Source organism: Arabidopsis thaliana, chromosome 3 (genome assembly GCF_000001735.4).
Source record: "Arabidopsis thaliana chromosome 3, partial sequence".
NCBI classification, from domain to species: Eukaryota; Viridiplantae; Streptophyta; class Magnoliopsida; order Brassicales; family Brassicaceae; genus Arabidopsis; species Arabidopsis thaliana.
Window position 1 is genome coordinate 10675955 of NC_003074.8, and position 21038 is coordinate 10696992.

The 21038-nt window shown below is 33.8% G+C and overlaps 7 protein-coding genes and 1 long non-coding RNA gene across 10 annotated transcripts; 6 read left to right on the plus strand and 2 right to left on the minus strand.

The window, feature by feature from the left end:
• Positions 1–31: 31 nt before the first annotated feature.
• On the minus strand, positions 32–2434 carry AT3G28480 (Oxoglutarate/iron-dependent oxygenase). 2 transcript variants are annotated; one of them, NM_001203065.1, is made up of 9 exons: positions 2205–2351; positions 2034–2120; positions 1891–1948; positions 1729–1794; positions 1349–1411; positions 1232–1289; positions 953–1128; positions 792–852; positions 87–613 (listed from the first exon to the last, which is right to left on the minus strand). In NM_001203065.1, exons 1-9 carry the CDS (start codon positions 2306–2308, stop codon positions 312–314), a joined length of 975 nt encoding a protein of 324 aa, NP_001189994.1. In that variant the 5' UTR covers positions 2309–2351; the 3' UTR covers positions 87–311. The 2 variants fall into 2 exon arrangements, with proteins under 2 accessions (NP_566838.1, NP_001189994.1); NM_113768.4 differs by lacking the exon at positions 1349–1411 and having other exon boundaries at positions 32–613; positions 1690–1794; positions 2205–2434.
• Positions 2435–3073: 639 nt separating this feature from the next.
• AT3G28490 (Oxoglutarate/iron-dependent oxygenase) lies at positions 3074–4741 on the minus strand. The gene is made up of 7 exons (NM_113769.3): positions 4582–4741; positions 4441–4498; positions 4232–4339; positions 4019–4076; positions 3758–3933; positions 3608–3668; positions 3074–3482 (listed from the first exon to the last, which is right to left on the minus strand). Exons 1-7 carry the CDS (start codon positions 4698–4700, stop codon positions 3196–3198), a joined length of 867 nt encoding a protein of 288 aa, NP_189490.2. The 5' UTR covers positions 4701–4741; the 3' UTR covers positions 3074–3195.
• A 1333-nt stretch (positions 4742–6074) lies between these two features.
• Positions 6075–7025, plus strand: AT3G28500 (60S acidic ribosomal protein family). Its single transcript, NM_113770.3, has one exon. It carries the CDS (start codon positions 6250–6252, stop codon positions 6595–6597), a length of 348 nt encoding a protein of 115 aa, NP_189491.1. The 5' UTR covers positions 6075–6249; the 3' UTR covers positions 6598–7025.
• A 414-nt stretch (positions 7026–7439) lies between these two features.
• On the plus strand, positions 7440–7707 carry AT3G05505. Its single transcript, NR_141181.1, has one exon. It is a non-coding gene; the product is annotated as an other RNA (long non-coding RNA).
• A 1808-nt stretch (positions 7708–9515) lies between these two features.
• AT3G28510 (P-loop containing nucleoside triphosphate hydrolases superfamily protein) lies at positions 9516–11475 on the plus strand. The gene has a single exon (NM_113771.4). It carries the CDS (start codon positions 9702–9704, stop codon positions 11292–11294), a length of 1593 nt encoding a protein of 530 aa, NP_189492.1. The 5' UTR covers positions 9516–9701; the 3' UTR covers positions 11295–11475.
• Positions 11476–12368: 893 nt separating this feature from the next.
• On the plus strand, positions 12369–13805 carry AT3G28520 (P-loop containing nucleoside triphosphate hydrolases superfamily protein; the record flags this gene model as incomplete). Its single annotated transcript, NM_113772.1, has 1 exon — positions 12369–13805. One exon carries the CDS (start codon positions 12369–12371, stop codon positions 13803–13805), a length of 1437 nt encoding a protein of 478 aa, NP_189493.1.
• An 877-nt stretch (positions 13806–14682) lies between these two features.
• Positions 14683–14760, plus strand: AT3G28530 (UDP-glucose 4-epimerase; the record flags this gene model as incomplete). The annotated part of the gene is made up of 1 exon (NM_113773.1): positions 14683–14760. One exon carries the CDS (start codon positions 14683–14685, stop codon positions 14758–14760), a length of 78 nt encoding a protein of 25 aa, NP_189494.1.
• Positions 14761–18220: 3460 nt separating this feature from the next.
• AT3G28540 (P-loop containing nucleoside triphosphate hydrolases superfamily protein) lies at positions 18221–20295 on the plus strand (the record flags this gene model as incomplete). 2 transcript variants are annotated; one of them, NM_001035712.1, is made up of 2 exons in its annotated part: positions 18490–20008; positions 20048–20169. In NM_001035712.1, 2 exons carry the CDS (start codon positions 18490–18492, stop codon positions 20053–20055), a joined length of 1527 nt encoding a protein of 508 aa, NP_001030789.1. In that variant the 3' UTR covers positions 20056–20169. The 2 variants fall into 2 exon arrangements, with proteins under 2 accessions (NP_189495.1, NP_001030789.1); NM_113774.3 differs by having other exon boundaries at positions 18221–20295.
• Between the last annotated feature and the right edge of the window lie 743 nt (positions 20296–21038).

A 21038-nucleotide genomic window follows, 5' to 3' on the forward strand; every position in this document is an offset into this window, starting at 1 on the left:
TTGGCAACTATCATCTCATGTACACTACTACTGATTGTATAATACTTAATTCAGTTATCATGTATCGCTTGCTTCAGGTTGATGATAACATAAACCGACTTTTATTAAGTTTTGGTCTAGTTATGAACCATAAGGAACATAACTTGCACATGAAACCAGTAACATAGAATCAGAATTATTTTTTTAGTATATAGTTCTAAATTTTTCATTCTATTGACGATATGTTTATCTACCCGAATGGCGAAAACCCGGTTTTTCGCTATACAAAAATTTTGATCCTTTAATAAGAGCTTTGATTTTACTTGTTGTTCTTAAGATGAGCAAGCTTTGCAACTCTTTCTGCAATATCCATGGTCTTTGTCTGAACCAACCATGTATGTTGGATTCTTCTGGCATTCCCCTGCCTTTGCCCATTTTTCGCAGCTCACATTCTCGTCCATACATCCAGATTGCTTATTAAACGCTCTTTCGAATGACTTAACGTGAATCCATCTGGTTGCTGACCATTTCTCTCCCTCAACCACTGGACAGCTTCCATGTAAGCTATTTGAATCTGTGGTTGCATTTGGGTGAAGATTGAAGAACAGTAATGCATCCCCTTTCCTCGGTTTCACTGCAAAGATACATAAATCAGATAGAGCAATATACCATTTGGAAAAATAGTTATACCTTTCATTATCATTTAATCAAACTACTACAATCCCCATTTGTGTTGAGCTTTCACAATTAAGCCAAACGCATGTTCAGGATACAGTATTCTATATCAAGCAAGCTATATACAGTGATCTTACCTGCATAGCCTTGTTTTGCACATTCGGTCCAGCTATCGTCTTTCAACTGAGTTGCTTTACCCTACAAGAATGTGTGATCAAACTGAAATGAGGCTACTCAGGAAACGAAATCGAAATATTAGATGAAAATTTAAGGAACCAGAAGTAATATATGTCTTTACCTTCCACATGGGAAACACTGTTTCTCCTCCCTTTTCAACATTGGACAAGTACATCAATACTGTGGCAATCCGATGACCACCGAGCTCTAGATTAGCCTGGTCGTGAAAGTAGTCAAAATGCGGTTCATACTTTTGACCATTCTCATAATGCAATATTTGCATGGATTCACCATTCTCTGATCCGCAACACAGACAAAAAAGAGATGAGAAGTTGTAAGCAACTAAAGTCTAAACAAAGAGACAGAATTAGGAAATCTATGTACATATGGCCAAAAATACCTTCGGGAAGAAAGGTCCACGCAGCAAGTTTTGCCTCCACATTACTTACTATATCATCCTACACATACATAGAACCATACCATTCAAACTCAAAGGTTAACAATCAGTGAATCACACAATCTCTAGACTATCCATATTTGCAATGAAGCTGCTACTTTGTCTAACCACAGAAACAGAATCCTACAGTATTGCAGGAAATGCATGTTTACTTGGTCAAGCGTTGATCAGTAACATAGAACTAGTCTGCCTAATTGCTGAAGTAATCTAACGGAGTACAACGCACACAAAAGCCACATTAGACCTCATAATAACAATCATTCTCCAATGATTAGCACGAAACTCAACATCCAAATCAATCCAGATACAAAACCACCGCTTCTAACAAGTCATTGCAAAGTTCTACGATATAGCCAACATAAATTTCTATAGATGCCTACATGTTCAGAATATTAACTAACCTGTCGTTTGGAGAGAAACATTCCAGAACTAGTGCGTACTTCACTCTCAACACTCTCACCAGAATCATTATCAGCCACCATTGACTTCTCAAGCTTCCCTTTCGCCTAAAAAAACAAATATCACAATCACAAAAACATTCTTTCATCATCATCATCATCACTACTTAAAAAGCTTAAGTAAAGATGTTTAAGATTCAATACCAATTTGATAAAATGATCACATTCCTCATCAGAAAGAAACCCTTCATACAAAAAAACTCTGCAAAAAAAAAAAACACAAAAAAATCAAATAAACAAAAACAAAGATTCAAAATTTCAGATAACAAACACAAAAGCAAACAAACCTAGGAGTCCAAGAGAGTTGAGTGACACGAGTTGGATCAAACCCAAAAGAAGAAGCACTTGTTTTCATCTTTATCACTGACCCATCTCTGCAAAAGATTAAATTTCTCAGTCAAAACCAAAAAAAATCGAAGAACAGAATTCGAATCCATCTCAAATCATCACAATCTAACCTAGTGTTACTCGATCTAGTGAGGAAGCGGTTAGGTGCAGATGAAATTAGAGGGAGAGTGAAGAGAAAACAGAGGGAAAATGCGAGAAAAATCCGAGAATCCATTTTCGTGAGAAAGACTTGTTGTTGGTGCGAAGAAGACCAAGACGATGAATTGTATTAATGCTCTACTCAGAATTGACCCAAGAATGTTTCTTCTTATCAATTTGTTTCCCATAGTTTTGAGATTTTACTGTTTCGTCCCCTTTTGGAGTATTTATGACGCCCACTGTATTTTTCTCTGACTTTGGCTTTTAATTACCGTTGACTTAGTTTACTTTTGTAGGTCGTAGTCAATCGGGCCTGCCCGCATCCAAACGGACCACTTGCATTGTGCCCGATTTTTTTCTGATCCGCGATGGACCTGTCCGCCGACGACCGCGGTCTTGAAACACGACTCGTAGGGGTGGACATTCGGATAAGCGGGTCGGATTCGGATAAAACCCTATCGAGTACAGGTTCTTCAGGTAGAAAAGTTTAGGATCCAATAGGGTAAATCTAAAATATCGGTTCGGTGTCGGTTCGGGTCTAATCGGGTTCCGGTCGGTTCGAATATAGAGTTTTGGGCTCTTTTTTGGAACCGATACCAAATTTTCGGATGTATATCCAGATTTTTCGGGTAAATACCCAAATTTTCTGGTAAAATTTCGGGTTTTAGGTAAAATTTAGATTTTCGAATAAAATATCCGGGTATTTTCGGGTTCGGTTTCGGTTTTTTGGGTAGAGGAATTTTGGACCCAATAGGGTAAATCTTCGAGTTCGAGTTCGGTTTCTGGTCCAATTTTTCGGGTCGCTTCCGGTTCGGGTAATCGGTTCCGGTTTTCTTGCCCACCCCTAGTAGGTTGTATGATTGTTACACTTCATTAGAAATATAGATATCATCATGCTTCATTACAAAACACCGGGTTTTTCGTTATGTGAAAGAATCTAGTCACTTGTTGTTGTTCTTAAGATCAACAAGCTTTGCAGCTCTTTCTACAAAATCCAAGGGAAGTTTCCGAACCCACCATGTACATTGGATTCTTCTCGCATTCCCCTGCATCTGCCCATTCTTGGCAGCTCTCATGATCGTCCACACACACAAGTTTCTTCTTACCGAATGACCTAACATGAATCCATCTAGTTGCTGACCATTTCTCTCCCTCAATCACCGGACAACTTCCATGTAAGCTATTTGGGTCCGTTGTTCCATTTAGATGAAGATTGAAGAACAATAATGCGTCACCTTTCCTCGGTTTCACTACAATTAAAGATTACTTATTCAAATAATGTAATATACCATTTGAAGAAATAGTTGTATCTTTCATAAAACATAGAACCATGCTACAACTACAAGTGTGTACATCAAACTTGTATATATTTTACCTGCATAGCCTTGTTTTGCACATTTCGACCAGCTATCGTCTTTCAGCTGAGGTGTTTTACCCTATAAGAATGAATGATCACATTAAGTGATGATTTAAATTCAAAAACTCAAGTGATGATTTATGGAACAAGAAGTGATATATGTTTTACCTTCCAGTTGGGAAACACTGTTTCTCCACCCTTTGTGACATTGGACAAGTACATTAGTACGGTGGCGATCCGATGACCACCTAGCTCTAGAGCTTTCTTGTCGTAAAAATAGTCGAAATGCGGATCATATTTTTGACCATTCTCATAGTGCAGTATTTGTAAGGCTTCCCCATTTTCTGATCCACAACACATAAAGATAAGATGAGAGTAAGAAACAGAATTAGAAAAAAAAAGAAAAATGTATATGCCTCGCGGAAGTACCCTCAGGAAGAAAGGTCCATGCAGCAAGTTTAGCCTCGACATTAGCTACTATATCATCCTAAAGGTTGAAGTAAACAAAACCAATAGTAACTTGGTCAAGACTCAAGCGTTTACTTCTTTACAAAAAAAAACACAGAGAACTAGTCTGTCTATTTAGTGAATTAAGCTAGTCGAATACAATAAAAATACATAGTAAAATTCCACTGCTCTCACCTGTCTTTTGGTCAGAAACATTCCAGAACTTGTGCGTACTTCACTGTCTTCACTCTCACCTGAATCAACATCAGCCACCACCATTGACTTCTCAAGCTTTCCTTTTGCCTAAAACCAATGTTTACATCCACAACACAGTCCTATATGATCACAAAATCTATATAATTTTATGAAAACAAGAAAACTTAATAACATGTTTGATTCTATACCAACTTAATCAAATGATCACATTCCTCATCTGAGAGAAATCCTTTGTATAAAAATGCCCTGAAGAAACCACGAAATTCACTTTCTTTAACACAACAGAACAAAGATCATGATTACGTAATTCAGATACACAAAACACATACCTAGGAGTCCAAGAGAGTTGAGTGATTCTAGTTGGATCAACACTAAAGGAGAAAGATGAAATTTGAGAGAAAATCAAGAGAAGAGAAAGGGAAAATGCAAGAAAATATTGAGAATCCATCAAGAAATTTTTTCTTGAAAAAGAGTTTTGTTAAACAATTTTGTTCCTTATTTACTAATGATACCCAATGAATTTTTGTCCATATGTTTTTATTTCTCGTTGACTAGTATTTTTTACTTTTAATAGGTTCTTTCACTATTTTTTTCACCGGAAACAAACTTCTGTTTTTTTTTTGGTTGACTAATAATAAAATTTTTGAGTTTTCAGATAATAGTAATATTGCAATACCAATAACTCAACCATGTTCCAATATAAAACATCAGTTACCAAGAGAGACTACCCTCCTTCTTCTGATTTCTGAACCTTTTTTTTTGGGCAACACCTTCTTAACCTTATTGTCATAATCAATTGTTATATCAATATCCGGATTCCGAAATACGATTCGATTCGATTCAAAAAATAAAAACATTCAAAGTTTTGATTATGAAATCATGTCTATTGACTTTATATTAATATTTTCTATTTCAATTTAGATCTTCTTCCATATATATTTATTTATTTGCATAAATAAATTTAATTTTTCTTATATTTCTGACTAATATCTTCAGAAAAATATTGTGTGGCATCTCTTAGAAATATTTTAATTAATGAGTTTGAAATTTTTTATAATAACCAAATTTTTCTATAAGTTGGATTCTAACTCACTTATCCAGATCTTGTTATCTTGAAATTTTAACTAGTCATTAAAACTCAATATATCCTCATTAACTACAAGATTTTGGAAATATGTAAAAACAACTAGATTTTAACCCGCGGTATACCGCGGGACAATTTATTTTTTAAATTAGTATATATAAAAGTTTGTAAATTAAATCTATTTATTTTTATTTTATAGTTTACAATTGTTATTAAGTAACGTCCTGCCAAACCCGTCTCGCCAAATCCGTCCCGTAAAAAAAACCGCGGTACACCGCTAATTTAAATATATAATTAAAATAAATATTTTACGGGATTGCAATTGTATTTTGGTTTGTCAAACAAATATTGTTTTAAATAGTTGCCAAAATCTAGTTCAAATTTTGGAGAAAAAAGATTTATTGGATAGATAAATAATGTATTTAGGTGTGTTTTGCTCATTTTAAGAGATTGCAATTATATTTTTGTTTGTCAAACATTTTTTGTTTCAAATAGTTGCTGAATATTGTGTGCGTGACATATGAGATTGGAATATTTTTAGTTTGTTAATCAATTTATTGCTGGAAAAAAGTTAATAACTAAAAGCCAATGACAGCCATTGTAAATAAGTCCCAACTCCAGGATTTATTTCATAAAATGACTGCAAAAATGTATATATAGATTCAAATTAGAAAATGGGTTTAAAATCTCTCTTTACATATAAGGCCCATTAAAGACCCATAACTTAAAAGGCCCATTAAAATTTCCGGCTCTGTGTCGTGTACCGTACGTACGGAACAAAACCCTAAAATCTCCTCTCACATTATGGGACAGAGACAACATTTGACCCTTAAAATTCACAAACTATAGATCTCTCCAGTCCCTTTCGCAAACCCTAGCAGTCGAAAGATCGAAATCGAAAACCCCTAAAACGATGAAGGTGATTGCTGCATTTCTCCTCGCGAAACTCGGTGGAAACGAGAATCCAACCTCAAATGATCTGAAGAAGATCTTGGAATCTGTTGGTGCTGAAATCGATGAAACGAAGATAGATCTGTTGTTTTCTCTCATCAAGGATCATGATGTGACGGAGCTTATTGCTGCTGGGAGAGAAAAGATGTCTGCTTTGTCTTCTGGTGGTCCAGCTGTTGCTATGGTGGCTGGAGGTGGTGGTGGTGGTGCTGCTTCGGCGGCTGAGCCGGTTGCTGAATCTAAGAAGAAGGTTGAAGAAGTGAAGGATGAATCTTCTGACGATGCAGGCATGATGGGTCTCTTTGATTGATCATTTGGTTAGAAGTTTCGTTTAAAGGTCAAGACTTTATGTTTCTGATGTTGGTTTTATTGATGGATCTTTGTTTAATGTTGAGACTTGTGTTTCTGATGTTGGTTTAATGATCTTTGGTGGTGATGACTCTATGTTGGGTTTTACTTGTGATTTGAGAATTGTGGATGATGATGATGATTTTAGGATTTGAGATTGATAGATCATAGCGAGTTTGTTTATGTGATTTGATGCTTTTGGATCGCTGAGTAGTATTATCATGATTAGTAGTTAAAGATGGATATATTAAGAGTAGCCAGTGAGTCAAAATGTGAAAAGGGTTTGTTTTGTTAGTGGCTAAGAACACATTGGAGCAAATCTTTCATTTGAGTTTATGTGTATAGTGAGTTTGTTTATGTAATTTTGTATGGTTTTTCAATATGGGTTTGGTTTTGGTTTGCAAAGATGTGAAATGGGTTTGTTTTGTTAGTGGCTAAGAACACCTTAGAGCATATCTTATTTATGAGTTGATTTGTATGAATTATATAAGTTAAGATTGTGGTTCCATTAAGGTACACACCAAAGAGCTTATCTTTATAGATACTTGAAGTATAGTTTGGTGATCTAAATATGTTGCTTAGAAGTTTACATTATAACTATCCATGTAACAACAAACAGATGAATTTTATCAAATATGTTTCATTTAGGAGATGAATTCTTGGTTTTGACATTGGCTGCATGTAGCTTCTCTTAGTACCCTTGTACTTTTGGTTTCACCTGCATAGAGAAAACCCACAAGAATATGACAGTCTGATTTGTCAGTCTCATTCTCAAGCAACATTTCTCTATCCGTTACTTTCATGGTGAATAACACAATCCATCATCAATACTTTGTGTTACTCAGAAACTGAAAGTTATTCCGAGTCTTGCATATCTTTGGACCTACTCGTTTTTCTACCATTATTGCTGATTGTTAAGCTCTCGCTACTTGAATCGGCATTGTTGGAGTGGGAAGGTTCAAAAAATTGGAGTTATGACTAGTTGTCTCTTTCTATGTACGATGGAGAAAATGAATAAACAACTGAGAAAATGGCTCTTGTTTAGTTGATGATGCTCTTAAGCTTTCCACTGGTTGCCATATATGATTTGGGCATTTCACTTTGATCTTAATGGGCCTTGTAAAGCCCAAGACTCATGATTATCTTTAGTTGATGCTCTTAATTAGGTGTGGGCAAATAATTCAAACTGTATGTACCCGACCAAAACCAAAGCAAAAATAATCGAACCAAACCGAAAATTTAAAAATAACCGAATGAAAACTAAATCCTATAACTGAAAGAACTGAAACCGAATCAAAATATTTAATGTAACCAAAAATATCCGAAATATAATTATATTGTCAAAAATATTAATAATTTCTAGATTAAATAATTAAAAATACTTAAAAATTTATATAAAATAGTAAAAATACTCGAAAATAACCACAAATATTCAAAAACAACCGAAATATCCCAAAATATTCAAAGCAAAATAACCGAATGGATACCAAATTTTAAAACCGAAAAAACTGGAACAAAACCAAAATCGAACCAAAATTTCAAAAATCGAATAAATACTAAACTTTAGAACAAAAAAAAACGATAACCGAATGTATACGAACCAAAGCCGAATTAGATAACCGAACGTCCAGGACTACTCTTAATCTTTCCGCCACTTATGATTTGGGCTATTACTTTGTTTATAATGAGCCTTTTCAAGCTCAAGTTCATGATTGTCCGTGAGATGAGAAACTGACTTGTTGGATTCGAAACCCTAGCTAGTATTGGTTAATACTTAATACATAAATGACCTGCATTGACATCATCATCCAAGAAAATAAAAATTGTATGCTTGAGATATTTAGTTTTCCTAGGTTTTCTTTATTTTAGTACCGAATCTTTAGGTGTGCCACGTTAATTTAGACCCATTTTTTCATACTTACCAACTGAGTCTAGTTTAATCATGACTATAATCGTATAAAATGATTCAGTCGACGTCATTGCGAACGTATATAAAATCATCCAAATTGACGTCATTCCAAAGAGGTAAGCATGCTTATCTAAGAGTCCGAGCATACTAAACAAGACGACATTTTATTTGCACTCCAAATCAAATTTTGTATTGCCTAAAGAAAAACAATCAAACTCAAGTTTCTTAAAATTAATTTCATTCAAACTAATCACTTTCAATATCTCACATATTATTCATGCCATTTCTATTTGTCTAAACATGATTTAAAAAAAAAAGTAAAATACAAAGATTACTATGCAAAAACTCTATAAAAAAAAATTCAAATTTCTTATTTATTTGTGACATCAAATTTTCAAAATAATTTTTTTAATTATCGGTTGATCCGGTCAGTCGATAAAAACATAAACTTTCAGCGACCGTTAAAACTTTCCTACTACCGATTTAGAGAAAATCTTAGCTTGAAACGTAATTGTAACCTGCCTTCATGCAAGTCGCAAGATATGTCATCCTAAGTTGTATATGTTTTCTCAAAAGATGTATTTACTTGAGAAAATACGTTTCAACGTTGATGGACAACCAATTAAGAATCAAGCACCTTTCGTAATCAATTTAGGCTTATCGTCTAAGGTATACTGATTTACGACAGTTGACTAGACTTATAAGGAACAAAATAATAGAATAATTTCGTCAAGAAAAATTGATTTTGGACTCATACTTTACATAATATTTTACTCTTAAATTTATTTAAGTGGCTCCTCGCATGATCCCAAAGAGCAAGCCTAGACTATATGGAAAAGTTTCTAAACACTTCACCTAATCATAGAGACTAAGATGGTAATTCGTAAACGACAAAGCCTAGTGACACTGTCCATTGTAAAATTCCACATCATATTAGTATTAAACATATACATGTAGTTTCCTGAACACATGTAGTATCAAACACACTTCGTGGCTTCTTCCTCGAAACCTCGAGCCTAGGATATAAATAGAGAGTGAATAACAGAGTTGTGAAACCAAATCACAGATCACACTTACCAGATCACAAGACAAACACAAACTAATAGTTTCGTGTGACACAAGTAAAGAGTTTCGTGAGATAGAAGCAACACCAAAAGATGCTTGAAACTGGAGCCATATGGGGAATAACCGGCACGACGGTGACGAGCTTTATGTTCTTCTGGGCGATTTACAAACAATACGTCCCTGCCCATTTCCGAGCCTATGTGGAGAGATACTTCCACAAGATGATTGGATGGATCTCTTACTACGTTGACATCAAATTCACCGAGTACACAGATGAAGGTCTGAAGAGAAGCCAAGCCTACGACTCCATACGCAACTACTTAGCGTCGAAATCAACGGCTCTTGCTAAAAGACTAAAGGCCAACGAAACGAAAAACAGCAAATCTTTGGTGTTTAGTATGGATGATCATGAGGAAATTGAAGATGAGTTCGAAGGTGTGAAGGTGAAGTGGTATTCGAATGTGAAAGTGATTCAGCCTCAGTCTAATTATGGTCAACGCAGCTCAGAGGAGAGAAGGCACTTTACTCTTAGTTTCCATAGGCGACACCGAGGTATGATCATTGAGACTTATCTTGATCATGTTTTGAGAGAAGGGAAAGCTATTGGATTGATGAACAGAGAGAGGAAGCTTTACACTAATAACTCAAGTCAAGAATGGTATCCTTGGAGGTCAGGAAAGTGGAGCAACGTTCCTTTTCACCATCCGGCGACGTTTGAGACTTTGGCTATGGATCCAGAGAAGAAAGAAGGGATTAAGAAGGATTTGATAAAGTTTAGCAAAGGGAAAGATTATTACAAGAAGGTTGGGAAGCCATGGAAGCGCGGTTATCTCTTGTTTGGCCCGCCCGGGACAGGGAAATCGACGATGATAGCTGCAATAGCGAATTTCTTGGACTATGATGTGTATGATCTTGAGCTAACGACGGTGAAGGATAACTCAGAGCTGAAGAAGTTGTTGTTGGATACAACTAGTAAGTCTATCATTGTGATTGAAGATATTGATTGCTCGCTTGATCTTACGGGGCAGCGAAAGAAGAAAAAAGAGGAAGATGAAGAGGAGGATGGAGAGGAGAAGAAGGAAGGTGAGAAGAAGCCCAAGGTAGATGATAAGCAGAGCAAGGTTACTTTGTCAGGTTTATTAAACTCCATTGATGGGTTATGGTCAGCTTGTAGTGGTGAGAAGATCATAGTGTTCACAACTAATTTTGTGGATAAGCTTGATCCAGCATTGATACGTAGAGGAAGAATGGACAACCACATTGAGATGTCTTATTGCAAGTTTGAAGCATTCAAGGTTTTGGCTAAGAACTACTTGGAGATTGAAACACACGACTTGTATGGAGAAATCGAAAGAAAGCTCGAAGAAACCGATATGTCCCCCGCGGATGTTGCGGAGACTTTGATGCCGAAATCTGACGAAGAAGATGCAGATATTTGCATCAAGCGTTTGGTCAAGACTTTGGAGGAAGAGAAGGAGAAAGCAAGGAAGTTGGCTGAGGAAGAAGAGAAGAAGAAAGCAGAGAAGGAAGCAAAGAAGATGAAGAAAGCAGAGGAAGCAGAGGAGAAGAAGAAGAAGACAGAGGAAGATGAGAAGAAGGAGAAAGTGAAGGCCAAGGAGGAAAACGGCAACGTTTCTCAACAAAATGGCAACTCAATTGATTTGAACAAGAAAAGTGACTCATGATGAATTTTAGTTTATTGTATAAGGATGTAATTTGGCAATTATTCTTCTCTCCTCTTATCATATGCTTTTAAAGAATTTGTATTTACTATCTATAGATTTCATCATTGTGTTCCATCGTTTCATATGCTTTTACATTCACGTCAAGTGCCTTTAAAATGAAATATGTAATACACAATTTGTCAACAAATATATAATTTAAAAACATTCATTATTTCATTATGAAATTAAAATATTTATTATTTCCATTTAATGAAACGACATCAAAGATTTTGTATGTAAATCTTATGCTTCTTTTGTTATTTCGCCTATACTTTTGATTATATGTTTTTGGTTCTACGTTTACTAGTTAGATCCATGTATTATTCTTTCTCTTTATTGCATTTATTTTTATCATTAAAACTACAACATTATTGTTTCATTTCAATATTCTAATTTTCAATTAAACAAATAGTATCAATTCCCGTATACATATTAATTTACTTCATCTTCATCTTCAAATTTATGAATTTCTTTTTCTAGTTAACTAAATTTACTTTCCCTTTCTAATAAATATTATTATTGTTATTGCTATTATTAACAATTAGACAAATGTCACCGATCAAAATGAACTTCTGAATCTTAATTTCCCTATAGTTATTTATTTACTTCTTCATTTTCATGTTCAAAAATTTGAATTTCTTTTTCTAATTAACTAAATTTAGTTTCTCTAAATTTCATACTAATATTTTTACTTTTATTTTTAACAATTAGACAAATGTCACTGTTCAAAATGAGCTTCTGATTTTATCTGAAACATATGAAAAAGCTTACAAATTTAAATTAATATATGCTTCAATGTTATCTTGAAGCTCCTTCATCAATTTAATAAGATTTTCTCTACCATTTTTTTGTTTAATTGATATTTGCTATGTTAAACTTTTTTCTAGCCTTACCACTAAAGACTTAAAAAGCCCTAAAGACTAAAATATCATGCTATATATAATTAGTTAAAGCACATCTCAAAGTCTCAAAGAGAACTTAACAAACACAAAGATGCTTGAGGTAGGAACAATATGGGGTTTCACCAGTACGACTATGGCGAGTATTATGTTCTTATGGCCAATGTATAAACAGTTTGTGCCATACCAACTACGAGAATACTTGGAAAACACCATTCAGAAGTATTTGGACAAGTTGTTCCGCAGGGACTCAAATTTTGTTTACATCAGATTCCCTGAATACACAGGAGAAGGTCTAAGTAAAAGCCGAGCCTACGATGAGATAGGCAACTATTTATCCTCGATATCAACTGCTAGAGCCAAGAGATTAAAGGCCAAAGAATCGGAAAACAGCAAATCGTTGGTTCTTTGTTTGGACGACGACGAGGCAGTTGTAGTTGTATTCCAAGGTGTAAACGTGGTATGGTCTTCCACCGTGGTAGATAAAGAGGATAAACATAATTCGAAGGAGGGAAGGTACTTGACTCTGACTTTCGAAAATCATCACAGAGATATAATCACAAACACTTATATTGATCATGTTTTGAGAGAAGGAAAAGAGATTGCGTTAAAGAACAGAGAGAGGAAGCTCTACACTAACAATGACAGTAGTAGTTATTCGTCTTGGTGGGAAGGACTATGGAGCAACGTTCCTTTTAATCACCATGCGTCGTTCGAGACTTTGGGCATGGATCTTGATAAAAAAGAAGAGATTAAAAAGGATTTGATTAAGTTTACTAAAGGAAAAGATTATTATAGGAAGGTTGCTAAGCCGTGGAAGCGCGGTTATCTCTTGTTTGGACCTCCCGGGACAGGGAAATCGACGATGATATCCGCAATAGCGAATTTCTTGGAGTATGATGTGTATGATCTTGAGTTGACCACAGTGAAAGATAACGCGGAGTTGAAGAAGTTAATGTTGGACACAAAAGGGAAGTCTATTGTTGTAATTGAAGATATTGATTGTTCCCTTGAGCTTACGGAACATAGAAAGAAAAAGAAGGAAGAAGATGAGGATAAAGAGGAGAAGAAGGAAGCTGAGAACTTGAAAAGAGTAAGTGGGAATAATGAGAGCAATGTTACTTTGTCGGGGTTATTGAACGCCATTGATGGGTTATGGTCAGCTTGTAGTGATGAGAAGATTATTATTTTTACAACAAATTTTGTGGATAATCTTGATCCAGCATTGATACGTAGAGGAAGAATGGACTACCACATTGAGATGTCTTATTGTAGGTTTGAAGCATTTAAGGTTTTAGCTAAGAACTACTTGGAGAACGAGTCACATGACTTGTATGGAGAGATTGGGAGATTGCTAGAGGAAGTCGACGTGTCTCCGGCTGATGTTGCTGAGAATTTAATGCCGAAATCTGATGAAGACGATGCAGATATTTGCTTTAGACGTTTGGTTAAGTCTTTGGAGGAAGAGAAGAAGAAGAAAATAGAGAAGGAAGCGAGGAAGAACAAGAAGAAAGCAGAGGATAATGTAAAGCAGGAGAAACAAAACAAAGTGAAGGGCATGGTTACAAAGTAAACTTTAAAACGTTTATTACTATTGTGGTTTTATTTTGCTTTGGCATGGTTACAAAATATAAACTTTAGATGCAAAAGTAAGCTATAACATTATTTTTATTAAATCTACCTGAACTCGTTTTATGAGAAATCCGACTCCATACATGATTTTATAATTAGTTAAGAAGACTAAGAGATAAACTAAATGCAAAAAAGAAAAAAATACCCAATAACTTCCATTCATACAACTTATCTACGTTATATGATTTCTCCAGTAACTTCCATTCATACAACTGTAAAGAGCTTACAAGAAACGATGACTCCTTTAAGGCTGATACTATCAAAGCATGATCTCGAGTAAGCTTCTTCATTTTGTAGAAGCAATGGTAGAAATAGGAACTAGACAATGAAAAGAAAGCCACTTTGATATATCAACTGCAATTTTTGAAGATGCAGATTCTGATGACATCAAGGAGCTGATGGACATCAGGGAGCTGATGAACATCAAGGAGCTGTTAGTTCATATATTCATTATACAATTTTAGATGAAAATATATATTATAATATTAAATTTTATAATAACTAAATGAAATATATATTGTTTTTTCACTTTTTCTTTATGTTATTTATATTAATTAAAATATTGTAATTAGATAATTAAATGTTATTATATAAAAAAAACGACAGCTCTTAAAGCACAAAAAAATGTGTTGTAAAAAATTTAAAAGTTACATGTAAAAAAACGAAAAAAAATTGTTTTGAGCTGTGAGATTTGTTAAGAAAGTTAAAGATTGATTGGTTCAAAATTAGGACTGTAAGTTCAAAAAAGTTGTATTTAGGCAAAAAAATTGTTTTGTTTAGTTTGGTATGAATGCACGGCTAAAAATGGGATAGAGGAGATGTGTAGGGATCTATGGAATTGGGCAAGCAATAACCCTTACGGCTACAATTCCTCCTCCAACGGCTCCTCTTCATAATTCTCTTTTTTTTTAGTTTTTATTATACTGTTTTCCTTATTCTGTTATTCATATCAACAAACACATGAAAAAAGAGAAGGCTGACAAGTACACAAACTTTAGAAGAAATTGGGGAAAATTCTTGTACTATTAATTTATCATAGAAACTATATTTTATTAAATTGTCAGTTCATACATTTTCAAATCGTTGAAATTTTTTTTCTTGTATTTGTGTATTTGTTCTATTTTTCTTGTAGTTATGTATGTAAATGTGCTCATTTGTCGAGAAAAACAATTATATGGATCATTATTTGGACAAAAAAGTGGGTAAGGAAATCAAGGGAAATGATTAACTAGATTATTGAAATTTGACAAATTACTATTTTCTGATATAAGTCCAATTTACCCAAAATATGAATGTCTTTAAGAAGACTTACAAACATTGTTGGATCTACCAGTAATAGAGAGACAATGGTCCAAACAGTTGCGTTTGCAAACATTGCAAACGACTACCAAGAAGGACATATATTCGACGCTTTTAGTTCTTACAACTTTCATCTGCATTTTATCATTGTTTCTTTATTAAAAACTTTATTTTTTCCGTAGTAGTAATGCAGGGATATTTATTAATCTTTGATATTGAAAACATAAACTTACTAATACAGATACTAGAGAAATATATATGAGTATATTGCAGACGCAACAAGCATCCCCAATAACAAATTGTCGTAGTTCCATAGAATCGATTAAACTCAAACTCGACATGGCAAATGTAGCTACGAATACGACCTTGACTGACCTCGTAGATGATATCCATTGTCCTAAAAAAAGAGAAAACGAGTTGAAGAAGAGAGTGAAGAACGGAGGAGAGAAGAGAATAGAGAGAAAAGAGGAATTGTCGCTAATGATATATTTCTCATAAGAGAAGGAAACAGGTTTAAATACAACCACATAATTTGTATGTGCTTTGATACTAAAAATGCACACATATATTTGTATAAGTACAAAAATGCTCTTATTGTAATAATCCATGTAATGATGAATATCTGAGTGACAAACTAGTCAAATTTACATGTATACTTAAATACTTAAAAGATAAAGTAGAATATTAAAACTCAATTACTTCAACAAAGGAAGCAAAGAAAAGAGTGAAATCCTTATAAAAATATGAAAAAATTAGCATGGTTTAAAACCTATCTTTTAGATGATAATGAATTATCGATATATAGATGCATGTATACTAGTATTATGCAAAACATAAGCAAAATATAAACAAAACATAAGCATATTTTGTTTATGTGTACATCACCTCACCTAGAACTTGTTTCGCGATGTAAACACTGTAAAAAATTTTCATTATGTAGAGTAAATAATAAGAAGATGAAGAAGGTGGTAATAAATATAGATAAAAAAAGCTGAATTATATGCCTAAATTATGGGTTATGGCTAGGTTTGTCAAAATGGATAACCAAAGGCAACTCATTATCCAATGAATTTATGGTTAGAGTTAAATGAGTTCATGAGTTGACCCAATTCATTTAATAAAATGAATTGGGTCAACTCATGAACTCATTTAATTTGATGGGTTGAATTGTTAAATGGATTAATCCTTTTAAATAATAATTTAAACAATAATTTAATTAAGAATTATTAGAAAATAATAATCAAAAAATTTCATCATTATTATCATCAAAATTGGGAAATTTACGGATTCACAATTTTTTACGCGAAAATTATGGATTTACGTTTTGGACGAAATACATGTTTTTTTGCGGAAAAATACGAATTTACGTTTTTAGCAGGAAAATTACGGGTTTATGTTTTTGGCGGAAAAAATTGAGATTTATGTTTTGAATCGCAATTATACAACAAAATATTATTTGAATCATAAGTTTCATCGGATTTTTACCGACTTTCAACGATTTGTCACTGAATCTCACCAAATTTTATTGAATTGTCACCGGATCTTCACAAGATTTCGTCGCATTGTCACCGGATCTGCATCAGTATTTTTTTAAATTAACCAATGGAACTTAGGAAGTTTCATCATAATATTAACACTAAATTGTGTTGAATTTTTAGTATTGATTGACTCTATTCCAAACATGTTTTCACTGATTACAAATAACCGCTTGTCATAGATTTTTCATATTCTTACAAAATAAATATATATTTTATTGAATATTCAATCTAATTGACGAAAAAGACAATATGAAAAATATATTCATATATCTACAAAGGTTTTCGGAGATCTACAACAAACATCAATTTATTTGTCTCACGTGGACCGATTATAAATCCAAATATCTTAGTTGCATTGGATTAAATTGAGAAAAATATGGACAATATTTGCATTGTTATGGACCTTTTGTTGGTTTACTGGAAAACTAATTTACTCCAAATCCATCTGCCCCCAATTATCTCGCCAACAAAAACGACACGTAAATAGCACTTATCTGGAGTAGGCATATAAGTTTTGTTCCCAAGTTAACATCTTACTTAAGCCCACATTCACTGAGTAATTTTTAAAAAGCGAAGTCCTCGAAGAACAAATTTAACTATCCAATTAATACAAATTTCGACTTGAACAGTTTGGCACTATAAAGAAGGAACAGCAAAAGCTTTAACATTCTATACAAAATAAGACGTTTTTGAGATGCAAGACCACCAAAAATATTTTTAAAAAATTCAAAATATAAAGACCACCAATAATTTGTGTAGACTTTACTAAGATATATCCAAAAAATGAGTTTAAGTGGTGTTTGAAAGAGATGTATTATTCGTTGAAACATAAAAACGCCACAAAGTCTCTGCAAATTTGTATTATTAGTTTACTTCTGCCCGTCATCCATCGGTTATTTCGGTCTTCGGGGAAACAAGATAATAAGTTATAACATATCTTTTTCTTATGATAAAAATAGTGATTTTGCACTTTAATGTTGAAATGACTATTAAGTTGTAAAAAGATACTACGAACATAAAAGATGGATCTACAACTACTAAATACAAAAGTAAATTTAAAGAAAAAACTAAAACTTTAACATCACCACTTTATTTTTATGATCCCACTCTTTATGGTTTGATCCATAATTTCTCAAAACTCGGAATCGGTTTCACACCTAGCTTCTTCAAACTCATATATAGTATCTTCATGATTAAGCAAATACAACAAAATCTTTCAATACTTTTCGTCAAATTTGTACCCAAGAACATGAAAACCATGTGGAATGACTATTTATACGAACCAAAATTTCATGATAATAAATATTTCTTTTATCAAAGTGGCAATACAATTTCGTTGTAACTAGAGTAGGATAAATACCCATAGAGTTCTGCCCCTAAAAAAAGGAAGAAAAAAAAAGAAGAGAAAGTAGCATAAATGCAAACTTTATCATCGCTATATGCTCAAAGTTGTTTTTTTATTTTTTGATAATATGCAAAGTTATTTTGAAACGGATTCAACTTTATATAACAAGATTCTCTCAACGACTTATATGTGAATTGATATTTGCTTTCCCTGATTTTTTTCTAACAAGAATTTAAGTGGTTTTCTTAACAACAACCAAAACGAAAATGAAAATGAATTTAAGTGGCTCTCACAAGTCACACGTTGGCATGAGCAAACCAACGTAAGATCTACTCTTTTAACGACTAAAGACTAATAAATCCCGAAATAATCAAAGAACATGGATATATATAATTAGTGAGAGCACATCTCAAAGTCACAAAGAGAAGTAAACAAACACAAAGATGTTTGAAGCCGGAGGATTATTTGGTTTCACCGGCACGACCATGGCAAGTCTTATGTTCTTCTGGTCAGTGTACAGACAGTTTGTGCCATACCAAATCAGAGACTACTTGGAGAAGTGTTTTTACAAGATGTTCGGTTTGGTCTCAAATTCTGTTCACATCAAATTCACTGAATACACAGAAGATAAAGGTCTCAAGAAAAGCCAAGCCTATGATTTGATACGCAACTACTTATCCTCGAAATCAACGGCTCGTGCTCAGAGGTTAAAGGCCAACGAATCAAAAAACAGCAAATCGTTGGTGCTTAGTTTGGACAATCACGAAGCAGTTGAAGATGTGTTCCAAGGTGTGAAGGTGGTGTGGTCTTTGAGCGTGTGGAAGAGTAATGATCAGGCTGATTCTAGCGAGAAAAGGTACTTGACTTTGAGTTTCCATAATCGGTATAGGGAGATGATCACAACGACTTATCTTGATCATGTTTTGAGAGAAGGGAAAGAGATTGGTTTGAAGAACAGAGAGAGGAAGCTTTACACTAATAACTCGAGTCAAGATTATTCGGCTTGGAGAGAAGGAAGGTGGAGCAACGTTCCTTTTGATCATCCCGCAACGTTTGAGACTTTGGCTATGGATCTTGAGAAGAAAGAAGGGATGAAAAAGGATTTGATTAAGTTTACTAAAGGGAAAGATTATTATAGGAAGGTTGGGAAGCCGTGGAAGAGAGGTTATCTGTTGTTTGGACCGCCGGGGACAGGGAAATCGACGATGATATCGGCTATGGCGAACTTCTTGGAGTATGATGTGTATGATCTTGAGTTGACTACTGTGAAGGATAACTCGGAGTTGAAGAAGCTAATGTTGGATACAAAAGGGAAGTCTATTGTTGTGATTGAAGATATCGATTGTTCGCTTGATCTTACGGGACAGAGAAAGAAGAAGAAGGAGGAAGATGAGGATGAAGAGGAAGAAGAAAAGAAGAAAGAAGCTGAGAAGTTGTTGAAGAGAGAAAGAGGTGAAAGAGAGAGTAAGGTTACTTTGTCGGGGCTATTAAACGCCATTGATGGGTTGTGGTCAGCTTGTAGTGGAGAGAAGATTATTGTGTTTACTACGAATTATTTGGATAAGCTTGATCCAGCTTTGATACGTAGAGGAAGAATGGACAACCATATTGAGATGTCTTATTGTAGGTTTGAAGCGTTTAAGGTTTTGGCTAAGAACTACTTGGAGATTGAGTCACATGACTTGTTTGGAGAAATCAAGCGATTGGTGGAGGAAACTGACATGTCTCCAGCTGATGTTGCTGAGAACTTGATGCCGAAATCTGATGAAGACGATGCCGATATTTGCCTTACGCGGTTGGTTAAGTCTTTGGAGGAAGAGAAGGAGAAAGCAAAGAAGTTGGCTGAGGAAGAAAAGATGAAGAAAGCAGCGAGGGATGCAAGGAGGATCAAGAAGAAAGCAGAGGAAGAACACAAAAAGAAGAATAAAGTAGAGGAAAACGGCGACGTATCTCACGATAATGGTAACCATATTTGAGGGAAGATATCACAAAAAGAGGAAGGAAAATAGATTGGAGCGTTGATGTGATGAATTAGTATTTGAGTCTACTCTTTCTTTAGGTTGTGTTTTGGTATGGTGTTGTCAAGTAAGAATTGAAATGAAATAAATAAGTTTATTGGTTCCAATGTGTAATCGTTCTTATCATAACTCATCTCGCTAAATGGTTACCTATAAGGTGTTATATATGTTATACCGTGCCAATCACTCCCATGTTTGTTACTTTTTCTTGGATATTGAGGCATTCACAAGAACATTTAAGATCTAAACATCAAATTTGTCACATAAAATAAATCATACGTGCGTGCGAAATTTCATATTTTCAGAAATGTGTTATAATAATTTTTTATTAAATATCTGATTGTTTTGTTGTTTTAGTGATATATATTGTATTGAATAAATTATAATATACACATAAAAGTATAAATGTTATTTATGTTTGCTTATGACACAATAGCAACCATAAGTCAATTTTTGGAGTTTGAAACTGAAGAGTAAATTAGAAAAAATCTTAGATTGTTATATAATATAAGTTAGATTGATGTTAAAAAAATTATTTATATAGTTATAGTATCTATAACCTAAACTCATATTAGTTGGTTGAAATATTTGAAATAATAATGATTTTAGTAATATTTAAAATTCGTAACAATCAAACAATCGGACCGAGATCAAACTGAATCGAGTTAATGGTCAGGTAGATTTTTATTAAACTTGTGAACATTAAACTTGTAAACTATCAAACCATATATAAAACCGATAAAGTGAGTAAATACGTTTGCGAAAAATATAATTATTTAGAGTAATTCCCATTCAATTTTATCATGTTCCATTATATCTTACCCGTTCTCCAATTTATATCTCATAAGAGAATGCATCTCTAATATAAGATAAATTTTGTATTCCCGATTAGAAACAGGAGGTGACGGAAACAAAAATTCTGGATATCCTGTTTGGGACAAACACAAATATATTTAGTATATTTTTATATGATA

Coding starts and splice junctions, on each gene's coding strand:
- AT3G28480 (NM_001203065.1), bottom strand. CDS start 2,308: ATGGATTCTCGGATTTTTCTCGCATTTTCCCTCTGTTTTCTCTTCACT. Junction 1,795..1,890: donor GTGATCATTTTATCAAATTG/GTATTGAATCTT, acceptor TTGTTTTTTTAG/GCGAAAGGGAAGCTTGAGAA. Junction 1,290..1,348: donor ATATGGATAGTCTAGAGATT/GTGTGATTCACT, acceptor ATGTATGTGTAG/GATGATATAGTAAGTAATGT.
- AT3G28490 (NM_113769.3), bottom strand. CDS start 4,700: ATGGATTCTCAATATTTTCTTGCATTTTCCCTTTCTCTTCTCTTGATT. Junction 4,340..4,440: donor GTGATCATTTGATTAAGTTG/GTATAGAATCAA, acceptor CATTGGTTTTAG/GCAAAAGGAAAGCTTGAGAA. Junction 3,483..3,607: donor TGCAAAACAAGGCTATGCAG/GTAAAATATATA, acceptor CTTTAATTGTAG/TGAAACCGAGGAAAGGTGAC.
- AT3G28500 (NM_113770.3), top strand. CDS start 6,250: ATGAAGGTGATTGCTGCATTTCTCCTCGCGAAACTCGGTGGAAACGAG.
- AT3G28510 (NM_113771.4), top strand. CDS start 9,702: ATGCTTGAAACTGGAGCCATATGGGGAATAACCGGCACGACGGTGACG.